Source organism: Caretta caretta, chromosome 13, assembly GCF_965140235.1.
Source record: "Caretta caretta isolate rCarCar2 chromosome 13, rCarCar1.hap1, whole genome shotgun sequence".
In the NCBI taxonomy this organism is placed as follows: Eukaryota; Metazoa; Chordata; order Testudines; family Cheloniidae; genus Caretta; species Caretta caretta.
In genome coordinates this window covers 1,629,957-1,652,894 of record NC_134218.1, presented here as the reverse complement: position 1 = coordinate 1,652,894, position 22,938 = coordinate 1,629,957, and the positions used below count along the sequence as shown (strand labels likewise).

Here is a 22,938-nt window from a genome sequence, read left to right as displayed (position 1 = left end):
ATCCTTGTAAACACATTTTGGTTTGGGCCCAAGGAATGGAAGGAGAGATATAAATCTTACCTCCAACCGCATGCCAGAAGATTGTTACCTGCTAACTGTTAGGGAGCTATAAAGCTAGCAGGCATAAAGGGCATGAGGTGCATCCATCCTGCTCATTATAGTCTTGAAAGTCAAATCCCTCTACGCTCATTTTCATTCATCTTCTAGCTTCTTACCTGTAATTTTCTCCAGCAGTGACACATCTTGAACTTCTTGTGGCAGCGAGGCAATTTTCTGCCGCACTGTGGCATCTCCTGATGCTGCATTTTCCAGGTCCTGCAGGGCTTTGATCAAGTCCTCAGTCTGCAGGATGGAAAGACAAAAAACAGACAGTTTTCAAATGGAGTCGCAGGTAACTGCAGCACTGCCAAGTTCTAAACAGGACTACTGCTAAGCCATTTTCTCTAGCTATTGTCATCGCACTACAGGCTGAATCACTTACCTTTTAAAGTGCTCTTTAGTGTCCTACTTTCTCCTTACACTCAGTACTGCAGCAAGTAGCTGTCCACAGTATTCACAAAACTCTAAAATAACCAAAAAACTATGGACTTTTGCATAAGTCCAATACAATTATCTTAACTGGTACATTGCAGTGGACATTCATCCAATTAAGAGAAGAGGACATTTAAAAACAAGTCTGAAAAGATGGACGACAACACTATGCAGATTAGAGGAATAAAAATATTCTTTACATTTCACTTCCGCATTTCGTCTATTTCTTTTCATCTCAATATTTTGCCTTAGAGGATTGTTTTTTATTTTGCCTTGACCAAGAGGCAAATTTACATGCAAATTTATCCAACAGCGTGCATGCACCTTGGGATAATGTGGAGAGGGCACATTTTATAAATCCAAAAGGTTCAGAAAGTCTAGTTTATTTAATAACACCTAGTTAAGCACCACATACTCACTTGGCCCCAGCTAAAGAGCATCCCTTTTAAAGCAGACTTTAAAGCCATTGCCATTCCTTCACTAGCTCAACTGATTCTTTGGGAATATAATTGCAATATAATTGACCGATATTGTACTCCATGAATCCTGTTCTGCCAGTTTTATTTAGTTCTTTGCAATAAAAGTGAGTGACTGGGCAACAAAATGGTCTGAAATTCAACATTGATAAATGCAAAGTAATGCACATTGGAAAACATCATCCAAACTATACATATTAAATGATGGGGTCTAAATTAGCTGTTACCACTCAAAGATCTTACAGTCACTGGGGACAGTTCTCTGAAAACATCCACTCAATGTGCAGCAGCAGTCAAAATAGCTAACAATGTTGGGAATCATGAAGAAAGGGACAGATAAGACAGAAAATATCATATTACCTCTATATAAATCTATGGTACACCCACATCTTGAATACTGTGTGCTGATGTGGTCGCCCCATCTCAAAAAAGATATATTGGACTTGGAAAAGGTTCAGAAATCATCCTAAAATTATTAGGAGTATGGAACAGCTTCTGTGTGAGGAGAGATGAATAAGCCTAGGACTTTTCAGCTTGGTAAAGAGATGACTCAGGAAGGATATGATAGAGGTCTACAAAATCATGACTGGGGCGGAGAAAGTAAATAAGGAAGAGTTATTTACTCCTTCTCATACACAAGAACTAGGGGCCACCAAATGAAATTAATAGGCAGCAGGTTTAAAACAAACAAGGAAGTATTTCTTTACACAATACAGTCAACCTGTGGAACTCCTTGCCAGAGGATATTGTGAAGGCCAAAAGAATTAGATAAATTCCTGGAGGATAGGTCCATCAATGGCTATTAGCCAGGATGACAGGGATAATGTCCCTAGCCTCTGTTTACCAGAAACTAGGAATGGGCAACAGGGGATGGATCACTTGATTCCCTGTTCTGTTCATTCCCTCTGGGGCACCTGGCATTAGCCCAGTATCCTGTCTGCCAACTGCAGCCAGACTGACCTTTGCTCTGACCCAGTATGGCCATTCTGATGTTAACAATCAGCAAGTGGAATGGCCACTGAGAAAGACCCACCAGTGCAACTAACCATACCCACTTTGCTTTTACTAACCTAGTCAAAAGGAGAATCTGAGTGATAGCATTAATAGGAGCGAGACGTTAAGCAGGAAAACCTCAAATATTCAGTTTTATTTTGTTTTAAAAAGCATTCAAGGATTTGATGATTTTGCTGGCATTAGCTAGGCTAATTTTGTAGTGCTGATTTTTATCCTCCACTTTCAGTAATTAATTTTTTAGGTACACATTCAAAACTTTTGTTATAAAAATACACAAATTTCTTAACACACACCCTTTCAACGTTTATGCTGGTTTGAAGAACCAGAAGATGTTCACTGTCTGCTTGACATACATACTTCCTTGTAAGCTACATAATGATTTCCAATAAGTGACAAATTAAACGTGTGTTAAAACAAGCCAAAAGCTGTAAGCGATCTGCAGTAAAAGCTCTCATTTCCTCGGCTCATGTAATTTGGTAGTATTTACGCCACCCATCTGGCAGACTGTTTAACTCTTCACCTTCCTTCAAATAGCCACAGATTTAACAAAAGGCCAACTGTAGCCTTAAAGAGAAGAGTTTTGATTATAGTGTCTATTTCATTTCTGTTATCTCCGTGTCATTAACGCTACACTCCAGCCAGTCTCAAACAAAGGTTCAAATCTTCTCAACGGACTTTAGTTTCCAACTCCATATAAATCTATTTAATGCTGATCTTTTGCAGCTACAGGGTATATAGAACTTGCTGTTGGTTTCTTTGTCAGGCTGTACTCTACCTGAAACCCAAATGAAATTTCTTGAGTCAATGTTCATGCACTGGATTTGAGAGTTCATGAGTCAATATATAAAAAGCTTTTTACATATATCTTCTTTTATTTCCTTTAAAAAAAGGAAACAAAAAACACAAGACACACTGGCAGTAGTGCAAGGGCCTTGGCTCGGTCTAGATTAAGTCACACCTACCCAGGTTTTTATTGTTAAGGATAACTTTTGGAATGGCATTCACACCAGAATGCATCTATGATCCCTTCCTCTTGCCCACTACAAAACAGACAACCCAGGGGTTTAATAAAACTGTTCTGCTACACATTGGCTTCCCAAGCGTAAATTGTATTTCTCCATTAATTATATTTTACTTGTTAATGGCTCCACCTTGTGGCTGTGTCTTTATAAGAGGTCACCTTTCACAATTTCACAGATCCTTAGCCCTCCAAACATACCAGTAATGGCCCAGTGCTGGGGTCCTGGGGCGAGTAGCTCCCAGGGTAATCCTCATCTTCTTCCTCTTGTATCTGCTGAAACGTCCGCTTCAAGGACTTTTTCTCCTCTGTAACTGTAGACACAGGACAGTCTCAATACAAGCCATTCAAGCCTGATGCCATTTGTGCATTCACAGAATCTTAACAATCTACATTTTCAAAAGTTATACCAGATGCTTTCATGATCTCTACAGAGGGTCAATCTACAATTTAATGTTCTTTACAGAGGGCTAATCTATGTATCACTTTCAGAATGATCAGCAGCATAAGGGCAAAAGAATGATCACTTACAGTAACTGAAGTTCTTTGAGACTGTAGTGAGATCTATGAACAAAAGCAGATGTACACACAAGCCTGGAATATTCTGGACAGCAGTGTCCCTTGGGGCTGTGCATTCACCTGTGTGCTCTTATGCACCCTATAAAGGACAAAGCACCCCAACCAACCACCACTTAATTTCTTCACTAATACAGAATATCCAGGCAAGAGAGGCAAGTCACAAGATGTGTGGACAAAACCATCTCCAAGAATTCCAGTTACTGAAAGTTAAGTAACCTCTTTTTTCAAGCATTTGTCTATGCAGACTCCATTGTAGATGAGTGACTAGCAGTTAGCACTTCTACTGCCCACCTTGAGGGGATCTAAATAATGACAGTAGGAGAGCCCTTCCAAACCGTGAATCTGAGCTAGAAGCTGTCACAATGGAGTAGTAATAGATAAACATATGTACCGAACTCCATATAGTTGCCTTACAAGTCTCAAATGGGGTGTGTGTGTGCGCGCGCGTGTGCGCGCGCGTCACCTAAAGCAATTATGGAGGTTGACGGAGCCTAGCAGAGTGTGCCCTGACTCAAGAAGGAAGAAGTTTATCTAATGGAGTAGGAAAATCTTATGCAGTCTGTAACCCATTTAGAGATCTTTAAGAGAAACAGCCTGCCCTTGAGACTTATCACAAAAGCAAAAAGAGCCTGGATGCTTTATGAAATGGCTTTGTACTGGAAAGATAAAGAGAATAGCCCTAAGGAGGTCTAGTTTGTGGAGTTTAACCTCAGCAGAAGAATCATGTGGTTTACGGAAAATGTGTAAATTGATTTATATGAAAATCCAAAACCACTTTCCATAAAAATGTTGGATATGGCCTGAGTCTAACTGTCTTTATGAAAACGAACTAATGGAGGACTTGACATCATAGTCTGAAATTTCACTCACCTTCTGAGCCAAGCTGATGCCATTTTAACAGAAAGGGAACATAGTAAATATTACAACCTGGGTTCAAAGGGTGGGTACATCTATGATTGGGGCTTGAATGTGGTGCTCCTGACAGGTAACTATGCCTCACTGATGGAAATGTATGAATTAGGACCTTTAAAATAAAAATAAAAAAATAAAACCTCCAGATACCATTAGGTGGGGGGAGGAAATTGAGTAACTCTCAGTTGAGTGACAGAGGAATATATTAGCCAGATGAACTCTATTAGAACTAAGCAATCATGTATTTGAAACATTAGTTCAAGATAGATGGAATAGAAGATTCCACAGGCTGAAGAGGTCTCTGAATGGGACAGCAGTGAGAAATGTTTCCCCTTAACTTGGCATGTCTTTCTAACACAGGCCCTTCTGCTATGTATCAAAACCTCCCATACAGCTGCTAAGCAGCTTCTGTCCACTGAAATTTGACCAGGTAGCCTCCATGCTGTCAAATGCATGGGTGCAGCACCAGGCCTTGGTTCTGATAAACATGGAGGAGTTTGGGGAAGTTGAAGAGATGGCCTGATTGACAGATGTATCAGATCAGAATACTCGAACTGGCATGTCCTTCTGAGGACTGAGAATTAGCAGAATGGGAAGACTATGACATAAGCAAGTTATTTTCCCACTGAACCAGAAATACATCTGCCACAGACCCTGGTCTTATGTCTCCTCATCAGCAGAACACTGGACATTTCATGTTGGTAGCAAACAGGTCTATTGAGCAACTCCCCACCTTAGGAATATTTTCTCTAGAACAGTCTTTTAACTCCCATTTATGAGTGAAGGAACTCTTCTGCTTAGCTGATCTTCCACAGGGCTATTAGATTACTCTGATGCAGAATGCACCAATCCCACGGATGTGTTGCTTCCTGACGTAAGGGGGATAATCTTTCTCCCCCGTCTGTTTATATAATTCATAGCCAGGATATAATCCATCCGGATTGGAGCAGCAGTACCTTGAAGGAGAAGCAGGAACACCTTGCAAGCCAGCTGAAAGGCCATGAGCTCTAATACATTTATGTATAATTGAGACTGTCCAATTATATGAGCCCTGTATCTGGAGAGTCTCCAAATGTGCACTCCAGTGTATCTGGAGAGAGTCCAATGTGTCCAAATGTGCACTGCTTGATTGGATGCATTTTTCAGAGTCTTTGAAGGAGATAGTGAATGAAACAGAGTACCCAGATGGATGTTTTGAGGGTCTGTCCACTAAAGTAGGTATGACAGTATTACAGAGGAACTTCTAGAGGGACGTTCATACCATGTTTGGCTGGTGGATGAACATCCTTAACCAACCCCAAAGGAGGCCAAAGACAACCATGAGAGAGTCACATAAGTATAAACTACCATATAACCTAGACAATTGAGTCAGACGGTCAGCGTGGTTCCTGGATGAGACTGAATACATGAACTGATGCGATTCATTATGGAAAAAAAATCTTTGAAGGTATGCTCCTGCTAAGTGGAAGTGGAGAACAGCCCCTATAAATTCTATGGATGAATGGGGAGAGAGGAGACTTTTCTCAATTGACCCTGAGGCCCAGTCTGGAAAATGGCTGTAGAACTGTGAGAACATCCTTGCTGATCTGCTGCAATGAGGGGCCTCAAATCAGCCAATCAAGATAGAAATATATATGGAGGACTTCTCTGCCTGGCTGAGCTGCTCCCAGAGCCAAGTATTTGGTAAACACCCTCAGAGCTGTTGAAGGGCTAAACAGTAGGACTCTGAACTGGTAGTGGAGTCCACTGACCACGAAACACATACTTTTGGTGAGCAGGATAGATTCATGCACAGGTGTCCTGCCAGTAGAGTTGCAAACCAATTCATGGGCTGTAAGGAGGGGGGGGGAGGGAGATGTTATAAGAAAGGGTGATCTGAAACTTGACATGAATTTGTTGAGACACCTGTGATCTAAAACTGGACACCATCCATCCTTCTCTTTTCTTTGGGGTGAGGAAGTAGTGGGAATAGAACTCCCTGCTGCAGAACTCTGGAGGCATCTTCTCTATAGCTCCCTGCTAAAGGAGAGTATCAATGCCAACAGTAGCAAGAAAGCAGTCAGTCACCGAAGACAGAGGATGTGGTATAGCAGCTGAAAAATGGGATCTCACAGTCTTTGAAAACTCGAAGTACAGCTGCAACTTCAAAGGAGCATGCTTGGATAAGTTGGAGGCATGATGAAATTGAGCCTTCCTCTGGGCCAGGACTAGGGACAGCCATTGGTGCCAAGGCCCATCCAGAGATGTTTTTGTCCTTTCTACCTTGGGCAGTAGCAGCCACTGACTGAGCTGAAGAGGACTGATGAAAAGGCTCAGAGTGTTTCAAGGAAGCATGACACCTTTTAGAGCTCTTGGCACCCCAAGTAGCGTCTCTTGTAGCCAGAGCATTAGCTGAACCCAGCTTTGAGGCAGGAGCAGACTGCTTCTGAGGAGGATCCTCGGAGTCAGAGAGACTTCTCATTCACTTTTCCATCAGAAACAGCTTCAAGGAGACATCATGAGCCTTCTGAATGCACTTCAAAAAAAGTTACAAATAGAGCGCTTGTTTAAGGTAGGAAATGCCCCAAAACAAGAAACATTTCATAGGCATAGCTGTCTCAGGCAGGGAGATTTTAAAAGCCAGGAGACCTATTCTCAGCCACCACACCTACTCCTCGATACCAAGATGAGACTCAGAAGAAACAAGAAAAAGTATTTTTTAAAAATCCAATGTACTTTAATTAAACTTAACAAGACTAACCAACTATAAAATCCTAATCCTATCCAAAAGTAAGAGGACACAGAGACTGACTAGCTACTATGGGTGGCAGGAAATGGTGGGGGCTGCTTCGCCCTTTATACCCTTATTCTGGGGTGCCAGGGTGTGCAGGGCACACGCACAGCCCCAAAGGACACTGCTGGCTAAAAGACTCTGGGCTTGCATGCATGGGAGCACACATCCTACAATGGGATCTGTGTGGACAAATGCTCAAAGACCCACCTGGTGTTTTAAACCTTGCTTATTTATAAAAGAACCCAAGAACAAGAAAATAAAAATATTAAATACACAGCTTGCCACCTGTGTAGGACAAGTGAACGTTCAGTAGGCTTTAGCTTATTAATTACAGCAATTTAGCAACTTGGGCCATGTCCAAGGAAACTCAGTTTGAGAAATTCATTTCCGGAAAAAGATTGAGGTCTGTTTGTTTTACCATCAAATTACACATCTGAACTAAAAGACATCTTTTGGGACTAGACAGAAGGAGAACATCAGAAAAATCAGAGGCTGGGGGCATGACTAAATATGAGAGCCCTCCCAAAATATTACAGATTATGGCCATAAGCTCCAGTGCATCTTTCAATACCTAACCCTTTCTTTGGTTTCTGGGATGGGGGAAGATTATCCATTTCCGTTTACACGGACATCAGCTGGTAGCCTATCCAGGATGGACATGAGCAATGCTGCTCTGCTCCAAACTACCTCCTTCTCCTCTGTCACCTGGCTGCCTCATTAGTTACTGCTGGAGCCATCCCTCCCTGCTTTTCTCTCTTTGCTGGTGCTCTTCTCTTTCTCTGCTCCCTCAGCTTCAGCACTGGTCTTGCCCCTCACATTCCAATCCTACACTAGATCCATCCTCTGCTACTGAGCTCAACAGGTCAGTTCCTTGTTAAGTTACGCCCCCAGGCAGCTGGTGGGTTAACAACAGATTTTTCAGTTTGTTGGCAATTAAAATAAATTGTTTGGGGTCAAACCCAAAAGAATGGTTCTTGACATTTTTCAACAAAAAAAAAAAAATCAAAAAGTTGAATAAATTTCGAGTCAGAACATTTTGATCAGAAAGATTTTGCTTACATCTTCAATAGGGCTGTCAATTAATCGCAGTTAACTCATGCGATTAACTCAAAAAAATTAATCGTGATTAATTGCAGTTTTAATCACACTGTTCAACAATACCAATTGAAATTAAGTATTTTGGATATTTTTATACATTTTCATATATATTGTGTGTGTTGTGATTGAAATCAAAACGCATATTACTACAAATATGGCACTAAAATAATCGTATTTTTCAATTCACCTCATTCAAGTATTGTACTGCAATCTCTTTGCTGTGAAAGTGCAGCTTACAAATGTATTTTGTTGTGGTTACATAACTGCACTCAAAAACAAAACAATGTAAAATTTTAGAGACTACAAATCCACTCAGTCCTACTTCTTGTTCAGCCAATCGCTAAGAGAAACAAGTTTGTTTACATTTACAGGCAATAATGCTGCCCTCTTCTTGTTTACAATGTCACCAGAAAGTGAGAACAAGCATTTGCATGGCACTTTTGTAGCTGGCATTGCAAGATATTTATGTGCCAGATACGCTAAACATTCCTATGCCCCTTCATGCTTCGGCCACCATTCCAGAGGACATGCTTCCATGCTCATGACGCACATTAAAAAAATGCATTAACTAAAGTGAGTTGTACTCACGAAAGCTTGTTCTCAAATAAATCTGTTAGTCTCTAAGGTGCCACAAGTACTCCTTTTCTTTTGGTGGATACAGACTGACACGGCTGCTACTCTGAAACCTTAACTAAATTTGTGACTGAACTCTTAGGGGAGAATTGTATGTCCCCTGCTGTTTTACATGCATTCTGCCATATATTTCATGTTATAGCAGTCTCGGATAATGACCCAGCACATGTTGTTCATTTTAAGAACACTTTCACTGCAGATTTCAAAAAAACGCAAAGAAAGTACCAGTGTGAGATTTCTAAAGATAACTACAGGTTTCAGAGTAGCAGCCGTGTTAGTCTGTATTCGCAAAAAGAAAAGAAGTACTTGTGGCACCTTAGAGACTAACAAATTTATTTGAGCATAAGCTTTCGTGAGCTACAGCTCACTTCATCGGATGCATTCTCAAATAAATTTGTTAGTCTCTAAGGTGCCACAAGTACTCCTTTTTTAAAAAAAACTAAAGCACTCGACCCAAGGTTTAAGAATCTGAAGTGCCTTCCAAAATCTGAGAGGGACAAGGTGTGGAGCATGCTTTCACAAGTCTTAAAAGAGCAACACTCCAATGTGGAAAATACAGAACCCGAACTACGCTAAAAGAAAATCAACCTTCTGCTGGTGGCATCTGACTCAGATAATTAAAATGATTATGCATCGGTCTGCACTGCTTTGGATTGTTAATGAACAAAACCCGCCATCAGCATGGATGCATATCCCCTGGACTGGTAGTTGAAGCATGAAGGGACATATGAATCTTTAGCCTATCTGGCACATAAATATCTTGCGACGCCGGTTACAACAGTGCCATGTAAATGCCTGTTCTCTCTTTCTGGTGGCATTGAAAATAAGAAGAGGGCAGCATTATCACCTGTAAATGTAAACAAACTTGTTTGTCTGAGTGATTGGCTGAACAAGAAGTAGGACTGTTTTACAATTTTACATTGTTTTGTTTTTGAGTGCAGTTTTTTGTACATAATTCTATATTTGTAAGTTCGACTTTCATGATAAAGAGATTGCACTACAGTACTTGTATTAGGAGAATTGTAAAATACTATTTATTTGGTTTTTTACAGTGCAAATACTTGTAATCAAAAATATAAAGTGAGCACTGTACACTTTGTATTCTGTGTTGTAATTAAAATCAATATATTTGAAAATTTAAACATCCAAAAATATTTCAATAAATGGTATTCTATTCATTTTTTTAAAATTGTGCTTCACAAATGGAAAGGGAAGGATTTACAAAGTGGCTAGAGGAGGAGAAGATTCCCTTAACCCTAACCCAGTGGAGTTATGGTTCTCATCCGAGATGTGGGAGACCAAGGTTCAATTCCTCTCTCTCTCTGATATGCAGAGAGGATTTGTCTCCCACATGGAAAGAGGGTGCCTAGATACTGGGATATTCTGGAATGGGGTTCTCAATCTCCCCCCTTGAAGTGGTTCCACTTTTACAAATAGCCATTGACGCAGGGGCTGAACTTGGGTTGCCTGTATTCTAGGCGAAGGCTAACTACCAGGCTGTAGAATCACTCACTCTTTCCTTAGCCCAGGGGTCTCAAAGTCCCAGCCCGTGGGCCATCTGTGGCCCAAGAACCTCTCCACTGTGGCCTTTGGTAGGAGAGAGACATGCAGCCACGGGGCTGGCAATGTCTCCTGCAGGCGCCACCCCTTCCCCCCTCCCCCCCCCGCAGCGCCTATTGGCTGGGGGAGAGGGACAGAGATACCATCATTAGTTGCCTGGCAGAGTCAGACATGGAGACAGCATCACTTTTTTCCCCACAATGGAATATAAACCAGTCAAAATACTGCACACAGCTGTCTGATGCACACCTTACTGCAATCCCGAAGGTTTTAACTGCTCAGTCACTGAGGCCAAACATCAACAAATGGACAGAACTGAAGTGTTGCCAGGTGTCTGGCAAACATTATAAACTCTCTAGCAGGCGAAGAATTGTGTAAAGTTGTATGACAATTATTATTTCTAAGAAATTCAAAATAAAAATACAATATAAACGTTTTCTTTTCTGAAGACCATCTTCAGTGACATCATCGGCCCGCTGGGAGGATTTGAGGACTGGCTCTGGCGCTTTGGTAAATTGGGTTTGAGACCCCTGCCTTAGCCCAAGGACTATCCACTGCCATCACGACTAGGAGTTGTAACAGTAACAATGACTGACCTGAAACTGCATTTTTCCACAAATAAACTTGTCCAAAAATGTTTTGCTCAGCCTCAAATTGTGACAGAGCTCGCTCAGGCACTTCTCCCCTAGTTCACTTGCAAACCAGTCACATGGAAATAACCTATAACGCTGGTATGTTTAATAGTTAGACAAAGAATTTTACAACTAAAGTCTGCCCGGACCTAGTTTTCTTTTTTCTGTACTTAAAAAAGAAGTTAGCTGAAACTAGGTAGGATATATAAAATTCATTTCTTGCTAAAGGAATGGGCTATTCAAAGTCTACTACTAACAAATAGGAGATTAATTAGAAACTAGCTACAAGAATATCTTACTGGATACATTTAGGTTTGAAAGACATAGAAACAAAATATAGATGTCCATGTATGTTTGCATGTATGTGTGAGAAATATGCCACATATTTCCTTGAGGAAACTGAAAGGCTTCCAGTGTGGAAACAGCTTATAACTCATAAGTGAAAGCTAAATAACAAATCTGCTGCAAGATCTCTCTTCCTCCCCTCATGGGATTGTCTCCTTATAGATTCCAAGGCCAGAAAGTACCATTGTGATCATCTAGTCTGACCTCCTGTGTAACGCTGGCCAGAGAACTTCCCAAAAATAATTCCAAGAGCAGATCTTAAATATAAAAAAAGAATCTAATCTTGATTTTAAAATTGCCAGTGATGGAGAATCTGCCACCCCGACCGGGAAAACCAAGAAGTCCGCTGCTTGCCAGGAGCTAAGATTCGCGATTTGACAGAGAGACTGCCGAGACTCATCAAGCCCTCAGATCGCTACCCCTTCCTGCTTCTTCATGTGGGCACCAATGATACTGCCAAGAATGACCTTGAGCGGACTGCTGCGGACTATGTGGCTCTGGGAAGAAGGATAAAGGAGTTTGAGGTGCAAGTGGTGTTCTCGTCCATCCTCCCCGTGGAAGGAAAAGGCCTGGGTAGAGACCGTCGAATCGTGGAAGTCAACGAATGGCTATGCAGGTGGTGTCGGAGAGAAGGCTTTGGATTCTTTGACCATGGGATGGTGTTCCAAGAAGGAGTGCTAGGCAGAGACGGGCTCCACCTAACAAAGAGAGGGAAGAGCATCTTCGCAAGCAGGCTGGCTAACCTAGTTAGAAGGGCTTTAAACTAGGTTCACTGGGGGAAGGAGACCAAAGCCCTGAGGTAAGCGGAGAAGTGGGATACTGGGAGGAGGCACGAGCAGGAGCACGTGAGAGGGGAGGGCTCCTGCCTCATACTGAGAGAGAGGGGCGATCAGCAGGTTACCTCAAGTGCCTATATATAAATGCACGAAGAACTGGAAGTCCTGGCACAGTCAAGGAATTATGATGTGATTGGAATAACACAGACTTGGTGGGATAACTCACATGACTGGAGTACTGTCATGGATGGATATAAGCTGTTCAGGAAGGACAGGAAGGGCAGAAAAGGTGGGGGAGTTGCACTGTATGTAAGAGAGCAGTATGACTGCTCAGAGCTCAAGTATGAAACTGCAGAAAAACCTGAGAGTCTCTGGATTAAGTTTAGAAGTGTGAGCAACAAGGGTGATGTCGTGGTGGGAGTCTACTATAGACCACCAGACCAGGGAGATGAGGTGGACGAGGCTTTCTTCCGGCAACTCGCAGAAGTTACTAGATCGCAGGCTCTGGTTCTCATGGGAGACTTCAATCACCCTGATATCTGCTGGGAGAGCAATACAGCAGTGCACAGGCAATCCAGGAAGTTTTTGGAAAATGTAGGGGACAATTTCCTGGTGCAAGTACTGGAGGAACCAACTAGGCGCAGAGCTCTTCTTGACCTGCTGCTCACAAACCGGGAAGAATTAGTAGGGGAAGCAAAAGTGGATGGGAACCTGGGAGGCAGTAACCATGAAATTGTTGAGTTCAGGATCCTAACACAAAGAAGAAAGGAGAGCAGCAGAACACAGACCCTGGACTTCAGAAAAGCAGACTTTGACTCCCTCAGAGAACTGAAGGGCAAGATCCCCTGGGAGAATAACATGAGGAGGAAAGGAGTCCAGGAGAGCTGGCTGTATTTTAAAGAATCCTTATTGAGATTACAGGGACAAACCATCCCGATGTGTAGAAAGAATAGTAAATATGGCAGGCGACCAGCTTGGCTTAACAGTGAAATCCCTGCTGCTCTTAAATACAAAAAAGAAGCTTACAAGAAGTGGAAGATTGGACAAATGACCAGGGAGGAGTATAAAAATATTGCTCGGGCTTGCAGGAGTGAAATCAGGAAGGCCAAATCACACCTGGAGTTGCAGCTAGCAAGAGATGTTAGGAGTAACAAGAAGGGTTTCTTCAGGTATGTTAGCAACAAGAAGAAAGTCAAGGAAAGTGTGGGCCCCTTACTGAATGAGGGAGGCAAACGAGTGACAGAGGATGTGGAAAAAGCTGATGTACTCAATGCTTTCTTTGCCTCTGTCTTCACGAACAAGGTCAGCTCCAGACTGCTGCACTGGGCAGCACCTCATGGGGAGAAGGTGACCAGCCCTCTGAGGAGAAAGAAGCGTTTCGGGACTATATAGCAAAGCTGGACGAGCACAAGTCCATGGGGCTGGATGCGTTGCATCCGAGAGTGCTAAAGGAGTTGGCAGATGTGATTGCAGAGCCATTGGCCATTATCTTTGAAACCTCATGGCAATCGGGGGAGGTCCCAGATGACTGAAAAAAGGCTAATGTAGTGCCCATCTTCAAAAAAGGGAAGGAGGATCCTGGGAACTACAGGCCAGTCAGCCTCACCTCAGTCACTGGAAAATTCAGGGAGCAGGCCCTCAAGGAATCAATTCTGAAGCACTTAGAGGAGAGGAAAGTGATCAGGAACAGTCAGCATGGATTCACGAAGGGCAAGTCATGCCCCACCAATCTAATTGCCTTCTATGACAAGATAACTGGCTCTGTGGATGAAGAGAAAGCGGTGGACGTGTTGTTCCTTGACTTTAGCAAAGCTTTTGACACCGTCTCCCACCCACAGTATTCTTGCCAGCAAGTTAAAGATGTATGGGCTGGATGAATGGACTATAAGGTGGAGAGAAAGCTGGCCAGATTGTCGGGCTCAAAGGGTAGTGATCAATGGCTCCATGTCTAGTTGGCAGCCGGTATCAAGTGGAGTGCCCCAGGGGTGAGTCCTGGGGCCGGTTTTGTTCAATATCTTCATAAATAATATGGAGAATGGTGTGGATTGCACCCTCAGCAACTTTGCAGATGCCACTAAACTGGGAGGAGTGGTAGATACGCTGGAGGGTAGGGATAGGATACAGAGGGACCTAGACAAATTGGAGGATTGGGCCAAAAGAAATCTGATGAGGTTCAACAAGGACAAGTGCAGAGTCCTGCACTTAGGATGGAAGAATCCCATGCACCGCTACAAACTAGGGACCGAATGGCTCGGCAGCAGTTCTGCAGAGAAGGACCTAGGGGTTACAGTGGACGAGAAGTTGGATATGAGTCAACAGTGTGCCCTTGTTGCCAAGAAGGCCAATGGCATTTTGGGATGTATAAGTAGGGGCATTGCCAGCAGATCAAGGGACGTGATCGTTCCCCTCTATTCGACATTGGTGAGGCCTCATCTGGAGTACTGTGTCCAGTTTTGGGCCCCACACTACAAGAAGGATGTGGAAAAATTGGAAAGAGTCCAGCGGAGGGCAACAAAAATGATTAGGGGACTGGAACACATGGACTTATGAGGAGAGGCTGAGGGAACTGGGGATGTTTAGTCTATGGAAGAGAAGAATGAGGGGGGATTTGATAGTTGCTTTCAACTACCTGAAAGGGGGTTCCAAAGAGGATGGCTCTAGACTGTTCTCAGTGGTAGCAGATGACAGAACGAGGAGTAATGGTCTCAAGTTGCAGTGGGGGAGATTTAGGTTGGATATTAGGAAAAACTCTCTCTCTCTGAGGGTGGTGAAACACTGGAATGCGTTACCTAGGGAGGTGGTGGAATCTCCTTCCCTAGAAGTTTTTAAGGTCAGGCTTGACAAAGCCCTGGCTGGGATGATTTAGTCAGGGATCGGTCCTGCTTTGAGCAGGGGGTTGGACTAGATGACCTCCTGAGGTCCCTTCCAACCCTGATATTCTATGATTCTATGAACCACAGCATTTAGTAAACTGTTCTAATGGTTAATTACCCTCACTGTTAAAAATGTACGCCTTGTTTCCAGTCTGAATTTGGCGAGAGTCAACTACTTTCAGCATTAGATTGCGTTATACCTTTTTCTGCGAGACTGAAAAGCCCATTAAATATTTGTTCCCTATGTAGACACATTACAGACCATGATCAAGTCACCCCTTAACCGTCCCTTTATCAAACTAAGTAGATTGATCCCTGAAGTTAACATCATAAGGCAGGTTTTCTAATCCTTTAATCATTCTCATGGCTCTTCTCTGAGCTCTTTCCAAGTTAAATTGCGGACACCATATTACAGCCATGGTGGCACCAGGGACAAATACAGAGGTGATATAACCTCTCTACTTCTACTCGAACTTCCCGTTTATGCCTCCAAGGATTGCATTAGCCCTTGTAGCCACAGCATCACATTGGGAGCTCATGTTCACCCGATTATCCACCATGACCACCAAATCTTTCTCAGAGTCACTGCTTCGCAGGATAAGTGTTAAGCTTTGATACTTTCCCTACTCAGTCTTTTATGGTGTCACCACATTTGGGCAAGAATCGCAGGCTCCTAAGCATACTGAATGTGTTGGAATTTATTCAGAGCCATCCTGTTCAACAAATCGCATCTATTCAACCATATCTTATCAATCACTGTGGCTTTGCACAAAGGTGTACACAGGCATAACCCCACAGAATTTTCTGCTTTGAGTTACCACACAGCCTTAGACTAAAAAAAAAAAATTATATTCATTATCAGAGTCCCAAATATCCTCAGGAGTGCCAAGAATTTTGTTTTAACAGAACCACCTTTTGCCAATCTAAAGATATTTATACTAGATTTCCAACCTACTGTTTCCATGGTAGTTTGCAAATTCAGAAGTTACTAAAGTCAGTTACTGCTATCATACTCGTGTTTGAAAAGCCACGAGGAAAATAAGCAAGAAGGCTCAGTGTTTTACTTTATGATCCACTCAATCTTTGACCCGACTAACAGCTATAATGGTTGCTTTTGTGATATAGATGCCCACCAGGAATTGGACTGAAATCAATTTATGTCAGGAAGCCACTGAAAATCCATCACACAAATGCCAGTTTCAGTTGCTACCAACTCGAGTTAAAAAGAAACCAGCCAAACCAACTGCAACGTCATTTTCTAGCCTTCCACTTCCATGTGCCAAAAAGTCACTGTTGGTCACTTGATTAGAGACCTAAAAGTGGCAATTCTTCAACAAAAAAAAAAACTTCAAAAACAGACTCCAACAAGAGACTGCTGAATTGGAATTAATTTGCAAACTGGATACAATTAACTTAGGCTTGAATAGAGACTGGGAGTGGATGGGTCATTACACAAAGTAAAACTATTTCCCCATATTTATTCCCCACCCCCCACTGTTCCTCAGAAGTTCTTGTCAACTGCTGGAAATGGCCCACCTTGATTATCACTACAAAAGGTTCCCTCCCCCCAGCTCTCCTGCTGGTAATAGCTCACCTTAAGTGATCACTCTCATTACAGTGTGTGTGGTAACACCCATTGTTTCATGTTCTCTTTGTATATAAATCTCCCCACTGTATTTTCCACTGAATGCATCCGATGAAGTGAGCTGTAGCTCACGAAAGCTTATGCTCAAATAAATTTGTTAGTCTCTAAGGTGCCACAAGTACTCCTTTGCTTTTTGTTAAATCACAGTGATCTGTAAGGATGATGCAGAATGAGGAAGGGCATCCGAGGGCCAAAGTGTGGAGAACAGACCATTGTAATGACCCACCTAACCCCCATCCAGACTCGTGTCTGGAGGCAGAACAATTTTAACTGTCAGAGTGCTCTGGAAACGAACAAGTTACATTGTCTCCTTGGTTAGACCATCAGTGCAGTTGCCTATTTCTACAGGAGAGCGGAAGAGTCCTAATCTCATCCTGGAGATAGTAACCATGGTCACCATAGGAATATTGTTCCCTATATCCCCAAAATCTACACTCATGTCTATCAGGATAGATCCAGAGTGTATCCACTTGCATGTGTGGAGTCAAATGATGTGGTGCAGGCCCACGAGGTCTCAGGCTAACAAACCAGATCTGTCATCTCTACAAATGCAAAATCTCTTCAAGACATTTAGTCTAGGGTTATGCCTAAATGGCCAGCAGAAACCCAGAGGAGCAAATCTCAGAGCATGGCTCTACACACTCTGGCTTGAAAGCCTATGGAGAGGGGTGAGCTTCAGAGGTCAAGCTCAGACATCTACACAGCTGTTTTAGCACCAGAGTGTCAGTCCAAGTCTTAAGACTCCTGTGTTTTAAAATGTAGTGGACTTACCCATAGTGACTCCAGTGTCAGCTCTGACAGCAATTCTCCTAACCTTCTATGCGCATGATGCCAGGAACTGGCCTGTTTACCACCATAGTTCTAATGTCAGTTAGTGACACATTATTCAATGGGGTATGTGTTACTGCCTTTTTTTTTTTTAAGCTATGCTTTTACCTTTTGGTGGAGGGCTACTGGTGTCCTCCATAGAAAGTTTCAGCTGTTGTATGAACTCGCTGCCATACACGCTCCTTTCTTGCCAGATGTTAAGCAATCGCTCCAAGGGCTTTTTGCAGCCCTCATCTGCCTCTCTGTTCAAATATTAAAAAATAGTTAAAACTTTGGTTAAACATGAGTATGCTTTTTAAAAAACGCTGTACAAATTAGAAGCTGCAACCATCAAATGAAGATGCAAACTTGGGGACAGGCTTTCTTGTACTGTCTGGAGTACAGTGTGCAAAACATTTAAGTAACATTTTTCCCTTAAGCTGGAACCCACAGTGTGTAGAAGTACCCCCAGTCTTTTCTGCCCGCCCACTTCCTGGATACCAACAGGACATAAGAACTTTTGCAGGGAGGGAAAAAAAATTGTATCTTTCTGCTGTTATAGAAAGAACTACGAAAATCCTACAAAGTTACCAGGTTTATAGTTTAAAATGTTCACTTCTAATGATTGTTTCAGTCAATGACATCCTAATTAAAAAGGAAATTGTTTGGGTCATTAGGCATTCAAATGAGAATTTACTTATTAAACATCGACCAAATGAGCAAGACTTGTAAGGAATAAAATAAGAAACAGCGCCAAACGTTATGTAGTTATCCAGAACGCACTGTCATTAGATGCTCTTTAATTCCCCTGTGCATTATAACTGTTTGGTTCAGAGACTAAGCTTGTCTTTAAATAGTAAAACAATCCTTAACTAGCTATAGACCATCCTATGACAGGAATAATATGCAGCTGCTCCCCTTTGCACCTCCTGTCTCCTCCTCTGGATTATACAAGTCACCCTTTCTGCCCAATGAGGAGGCCAATCATTTGATAACAGTTGATAGGAGCCAGTAAAGCTCACACAATTTGGAACTACTGGATATATAGATTCTGAGACATAATTTAACTCTATAATCAGATCTCACCTAGTAACATGTTAAAATGTCTACACAAAGGCAAGACATACAAGAACTGTACCCTAAGCCCACTGAAGAGATGGTATAGAAGAAGGAAGTTTAAATTAAGTTTTCTATTGGGAATATTCTAGCTAGTAACATGTTTCAGACCTATCTATAACTTTTCAGGTAATTAAGTGAGATCAAGAAAGATTTATTAGCTTAAATATGAAGATAATTTTCAAACTGCACATCTTTTAGAAAAACCAAATATAGCAGCTGATTAGCAGCACAGCTGCAGAAAACAAAAGCAGGAATGGTGTGTGTGTTCATATTAATAAAGCACTTTGAAATTACACAATTTCAAAGCTCATTATAGGAAAAACTGGTCTAGTGGACTGACCAGATAGCTAGTAGTCAGGTTTCAAACTCTCCCACTAATGGGAAGAGTCACTCATTATGTGACACTCTCCTAGTGACAAATTATGTGACTTTGGACAAATCTTTAGACCAGAGATAATTTCCAACTTCGTACAGAGCTTTGAGATTTATGGATAAGTGTAAAGTATTTAACCTGCATAGGAGTTACGCACAAAAACCCACAAACCAATTGTCACCGCACAGAACCAAAGCTAGAACCAGCCTCCCACAACTTTACTTCTGTTTCTCAAGAGCAAGGCATAACTGACAATTTCTTAAAGGAAAGGAGTTGAGTTCAGCTTCTAGTAAAGACAAGTTAACCTTCCTGAGCATACATATTCCTAGAACTGAAAAGCACTTGAATTTAGACTTGTGGAATATTTAACACAAAAGCTGTGGAGAGAAAAATTGGTGAAGGAAAGCGGAATGGATTAATGTGCAAACTTACCTGGCAACATGAGAAAAAGCATCCACAAGAACAGATTCAAACTCCCTTGTGAATTCAGGACCCTTCCTTTTACTGTTCTGGATGACATCGTTCGCCAAATATAGAAATGTAAGCTTCCTACTTGATTTTGCTGGGAAAGAAGAGAAGAAAACTTAACTTGCATTCTTGATTTCTCATTTCATGTTTTATTCTGAGGCAACTTGTTATACACTCCAAAAGTGGTCACAGTTTCTCAGCTTAAAATATGGCTGAGTTTCCTGCATTTCAATTTTACCAAAAGTAGCAAAAGCAGCTAGAAGCTTTCAAGTCAAGCAGTTCTTGATCCTCTTTGGTTTGTAATTAATTTATAAAACAAGAAGGGAAATAATCCTAATATTACTGTGCATCTTTCATCGGATGATCTCAGTGTTGCATAAACATTAAACCTCACCACAAGTGCGGTTAAGTGCAGGTTAAAATGAAAAGAACTGTTATAACTTAACACCAAATCAGTGTGACAACAGACTTATTTTTCATTAATCAAATATATTGAAACAGTGTTATTTTAGCCTTATACTTAAGCTGTTTAAATACTGAACATCCCTGGATGGAAGAGCTTGAACCTAGGACCTTTTATTTTTCAGAATCAATTTTTCTAATCCATGCTATGTGGAAATAGCTATTAGCTGTGCGTTTCTTCTCAATCCCACAAAAGTTAGCTATTTCCATTCATCACCCACCATTAGTAAATGCCAATAGACCCTACACTCTGAAGAGCAGAATCGAAAGGAGACAAACTCTCTAGATTCTATAGTCTCTCTGTTCTAGAGCCTAAAACATATGCAAAAGCTATATTATACAACATGACAACTGAGAATTTACAGACACAAGAGTCAGGAAATTCAGCTACGGTTCCCACAGCAAGCCTACCTCAGCTCTTTCAAATACATAGTTTTTTCTATTACCATATATGGCGACACCTAATATCTTATATAAGTGCAGGACTAACAAAATCTTGCCAAGTAAAGGGCATGTAGCCAGACTATCAATTTCTGCAGTTTCTAAGCTTTTGTTTTTAAAAACTTCCAAATGTGACTCCATACAGCCCCACCATATCTAGGACAAGCAGCAAAATGAAATTAACAAAACTCTGGTCAGTTTCACACCTATTCACAGGCTTGTGAACCCCAAGAGTGAAAAGGAGTCTAGTTAACTTCACTCTAGCTCCCTTTGAGGAAACTATAAAGTATATGGGATATGTCTACACAGCATTTGGGAGCAGGCAGAATCAAGCCTCCCAGATTGGGATGACAAACTGGCTAGCAGGGTTTGTACTAGTGCTCTAACAATTGCTGTATAGGCAGCACTTTGAAGTTGCATCTGGGGCTGGAGCTCCGAGTCTGAAGCCTAGGGAGTAGAATGGGCTTCAGAACCTGAGCTTCAGCCCCAGATGCAACTTCAAAGTAATTTTTAGAGAATTTGCACAAGCCCCACCAGCCCAAGTCAGTAGATCCAGGCAGGGAGGCTCACTGCAAAATGCTGTGTAGATATTAGAAAGGCAGATACTGGATGTATTCCCAGAAAAAGAAAGCCCCAAAAATGTCCGTGTAAGGCCACAACCTACTTCTATCATGTAGCAGTCCCCAAAGTATATTGGAAAAATATTATGACTTCCAAGACAAAACAGCTGATAGAAATAACTGTCAAAGTAGTCTATGATTTTAAAGAAAACGTATTCATAAATGTTAAGATCTGGGTCTCTGATTCTGCAAAATGCTGAGGACTTTAACAGATTAAGAGAGCCAACTATTACAATTCCCCCCCCCCCCCCAGCAAATAAAGCAGTTATTTCTTAACAACATTCCTGGGTTCCACACATCAAGGAACCTGTATTAATAGTATGCATCTATATCTATACACACACGCGCGATGTAATATAGTATACTCCAGGAACATAGTTTACAATTAAACAATTCAATTTTTTCCAGTCATTTCTCAGTAATCCCTTTTCCATTTGGCATTCCATTCAAATTTAATTGAAATGCCTTTTGCAAATAACAATGGGATATTTAAGAGAGTAAATAAAAGGATCTAAGAACACAAACTAAACAGTCACAAGCTCACTAAAACCTAGAAAAAAACTATTCCTATCCAACACACTGAAGGCAATGGGGTTCCACAGGTATCGCTATGGGTCCCATTTTAAGACAACAGGACCACACAGGCGTAACTGAGCCGGATACTCAAAATGGAAATACAGTAAGTCCTGCCTCAGAGACCATCTCTGAAGAGAAGCCACCTGTCACGAGCGACTACCTGCAGAGGTCATGAGAGAGACAGACCACCTTTTACAAGTGACCACTTTTGCTGACTCCCATGAGTGGTGGCTCTTGGCAGGTTTTACTCTACCACAGCTGACTCTCAGGGCTGGTCCACAGAAAGTTTTTGCACAAGATTAACTAAGTCAGTGCAGCCCTCTAGTATGGATGCAGTTACACCGCTCTTAAAGCGTCCGTTCACATCAACGATACACACACGCGCTTTTAAAGCCTAGGTATAGCTCATCCCGCCTCAGCACAGGACGTCCTACAGACCCACATGTCTCTGAGTCCGCATTAAGGCTACAGCCACACCAGGGGCTTGCCCCCATCTAGTAAACGGGGTTTTCTAAGGCCCCTTTCAGGCGGGAAGCGCGCTGGAAAGGAAACAAGGGAGCCGGCAGCAGGGCTGAGAGACGAGGGCCCAGCCCAGGGAGGAGGGGAGCGCCCCAGCCCCGCCACCTGCGAGCGCGATGGGGCGGGAGGAGCCGGGCGGCTCCGGCGCAGGACAGCGCCCGAGCGTGCAGGGCGCAAGGGACCGACTCGGGCCGGCCTGGGGAGCCACGGGTCCGGAGCTCCGGTCCCGGTTGATTTCCAGCGGCGGGGCGGGCGCTGGTCAATGGGGGCGGGCGCCCCCCCCTCCCCCGCTACCTTTGCGGAGCTCCCGGTGCCACACGGAGACGATGGGCCCCGCGTGCTTGCGGTGGTGGATGAGCCACAGCGACAGGGTCTGGACGCTCTGCTGAGAGTTGCTCAGCTCCGAGAGCTTCTTCTCCAGCGCCGACTCCGAGAAGGAGGACATGGCGCCGCCCGGCGCGGCCCGGCCCGGCCCCGGGGCCTGCTCAGCCCGCGGGGAGGGGGCGCGGCGGGGCCTCACCAACAACAAACCGCCACCGCTGCCACAAGATGGCCACCTGACCTCTCACCCCGCCGCGGCGGGTCAAAGGGCCCCATGCTACGGGTCGCCGGCGGGGAAGAGAGCCCACCCGTGTGTCCAGTTATAGCTCGCACATCACAGGGGGCCCGAGGCAGGCGCGGGAAAGCG

The 22,938-nt window shown here is 42.9% G+C and overlaps 1 protein-coding gene across 1 annotated transcript in view; it reads right to left on the bottom strand.

The window, feature by feature from the left end:
* Positions 1-22,902, bottom strand: part of RPRD1B (regulation of nuclear pre-mRNA domain containing 1B) — a 49,452-nt gene extending 26,550 nt beyond the window's left edge. The window contains exons 1-5 of the mRNA XM_048819548.2: positions 22,545-22,902; positions 19,597-19,726; positions 17,802-17,935; positions 3,241-3,353; positions 216-342 (exon numbers count right to left, since the gene is read on the bottom strand). Coding sequence (XP_048675505.1) covers positions 216-342; positions 3,241-3,353; positions 17,802-17,935; positions 19,597-19,726; positions 22,545-22,695 — 655 coding nt within the window. The 5' untranslated portion in view covers positions 22,696-22,902. The remainder of the gene's footprint in view (positions 1-215; positions 343-3,240; positions 3,354-17,801; positions 17,936-19,596; positions 19,727-22,544) is intronic.
* Positions 22,903-22,938: the final 36 nt, after the last annotated feature.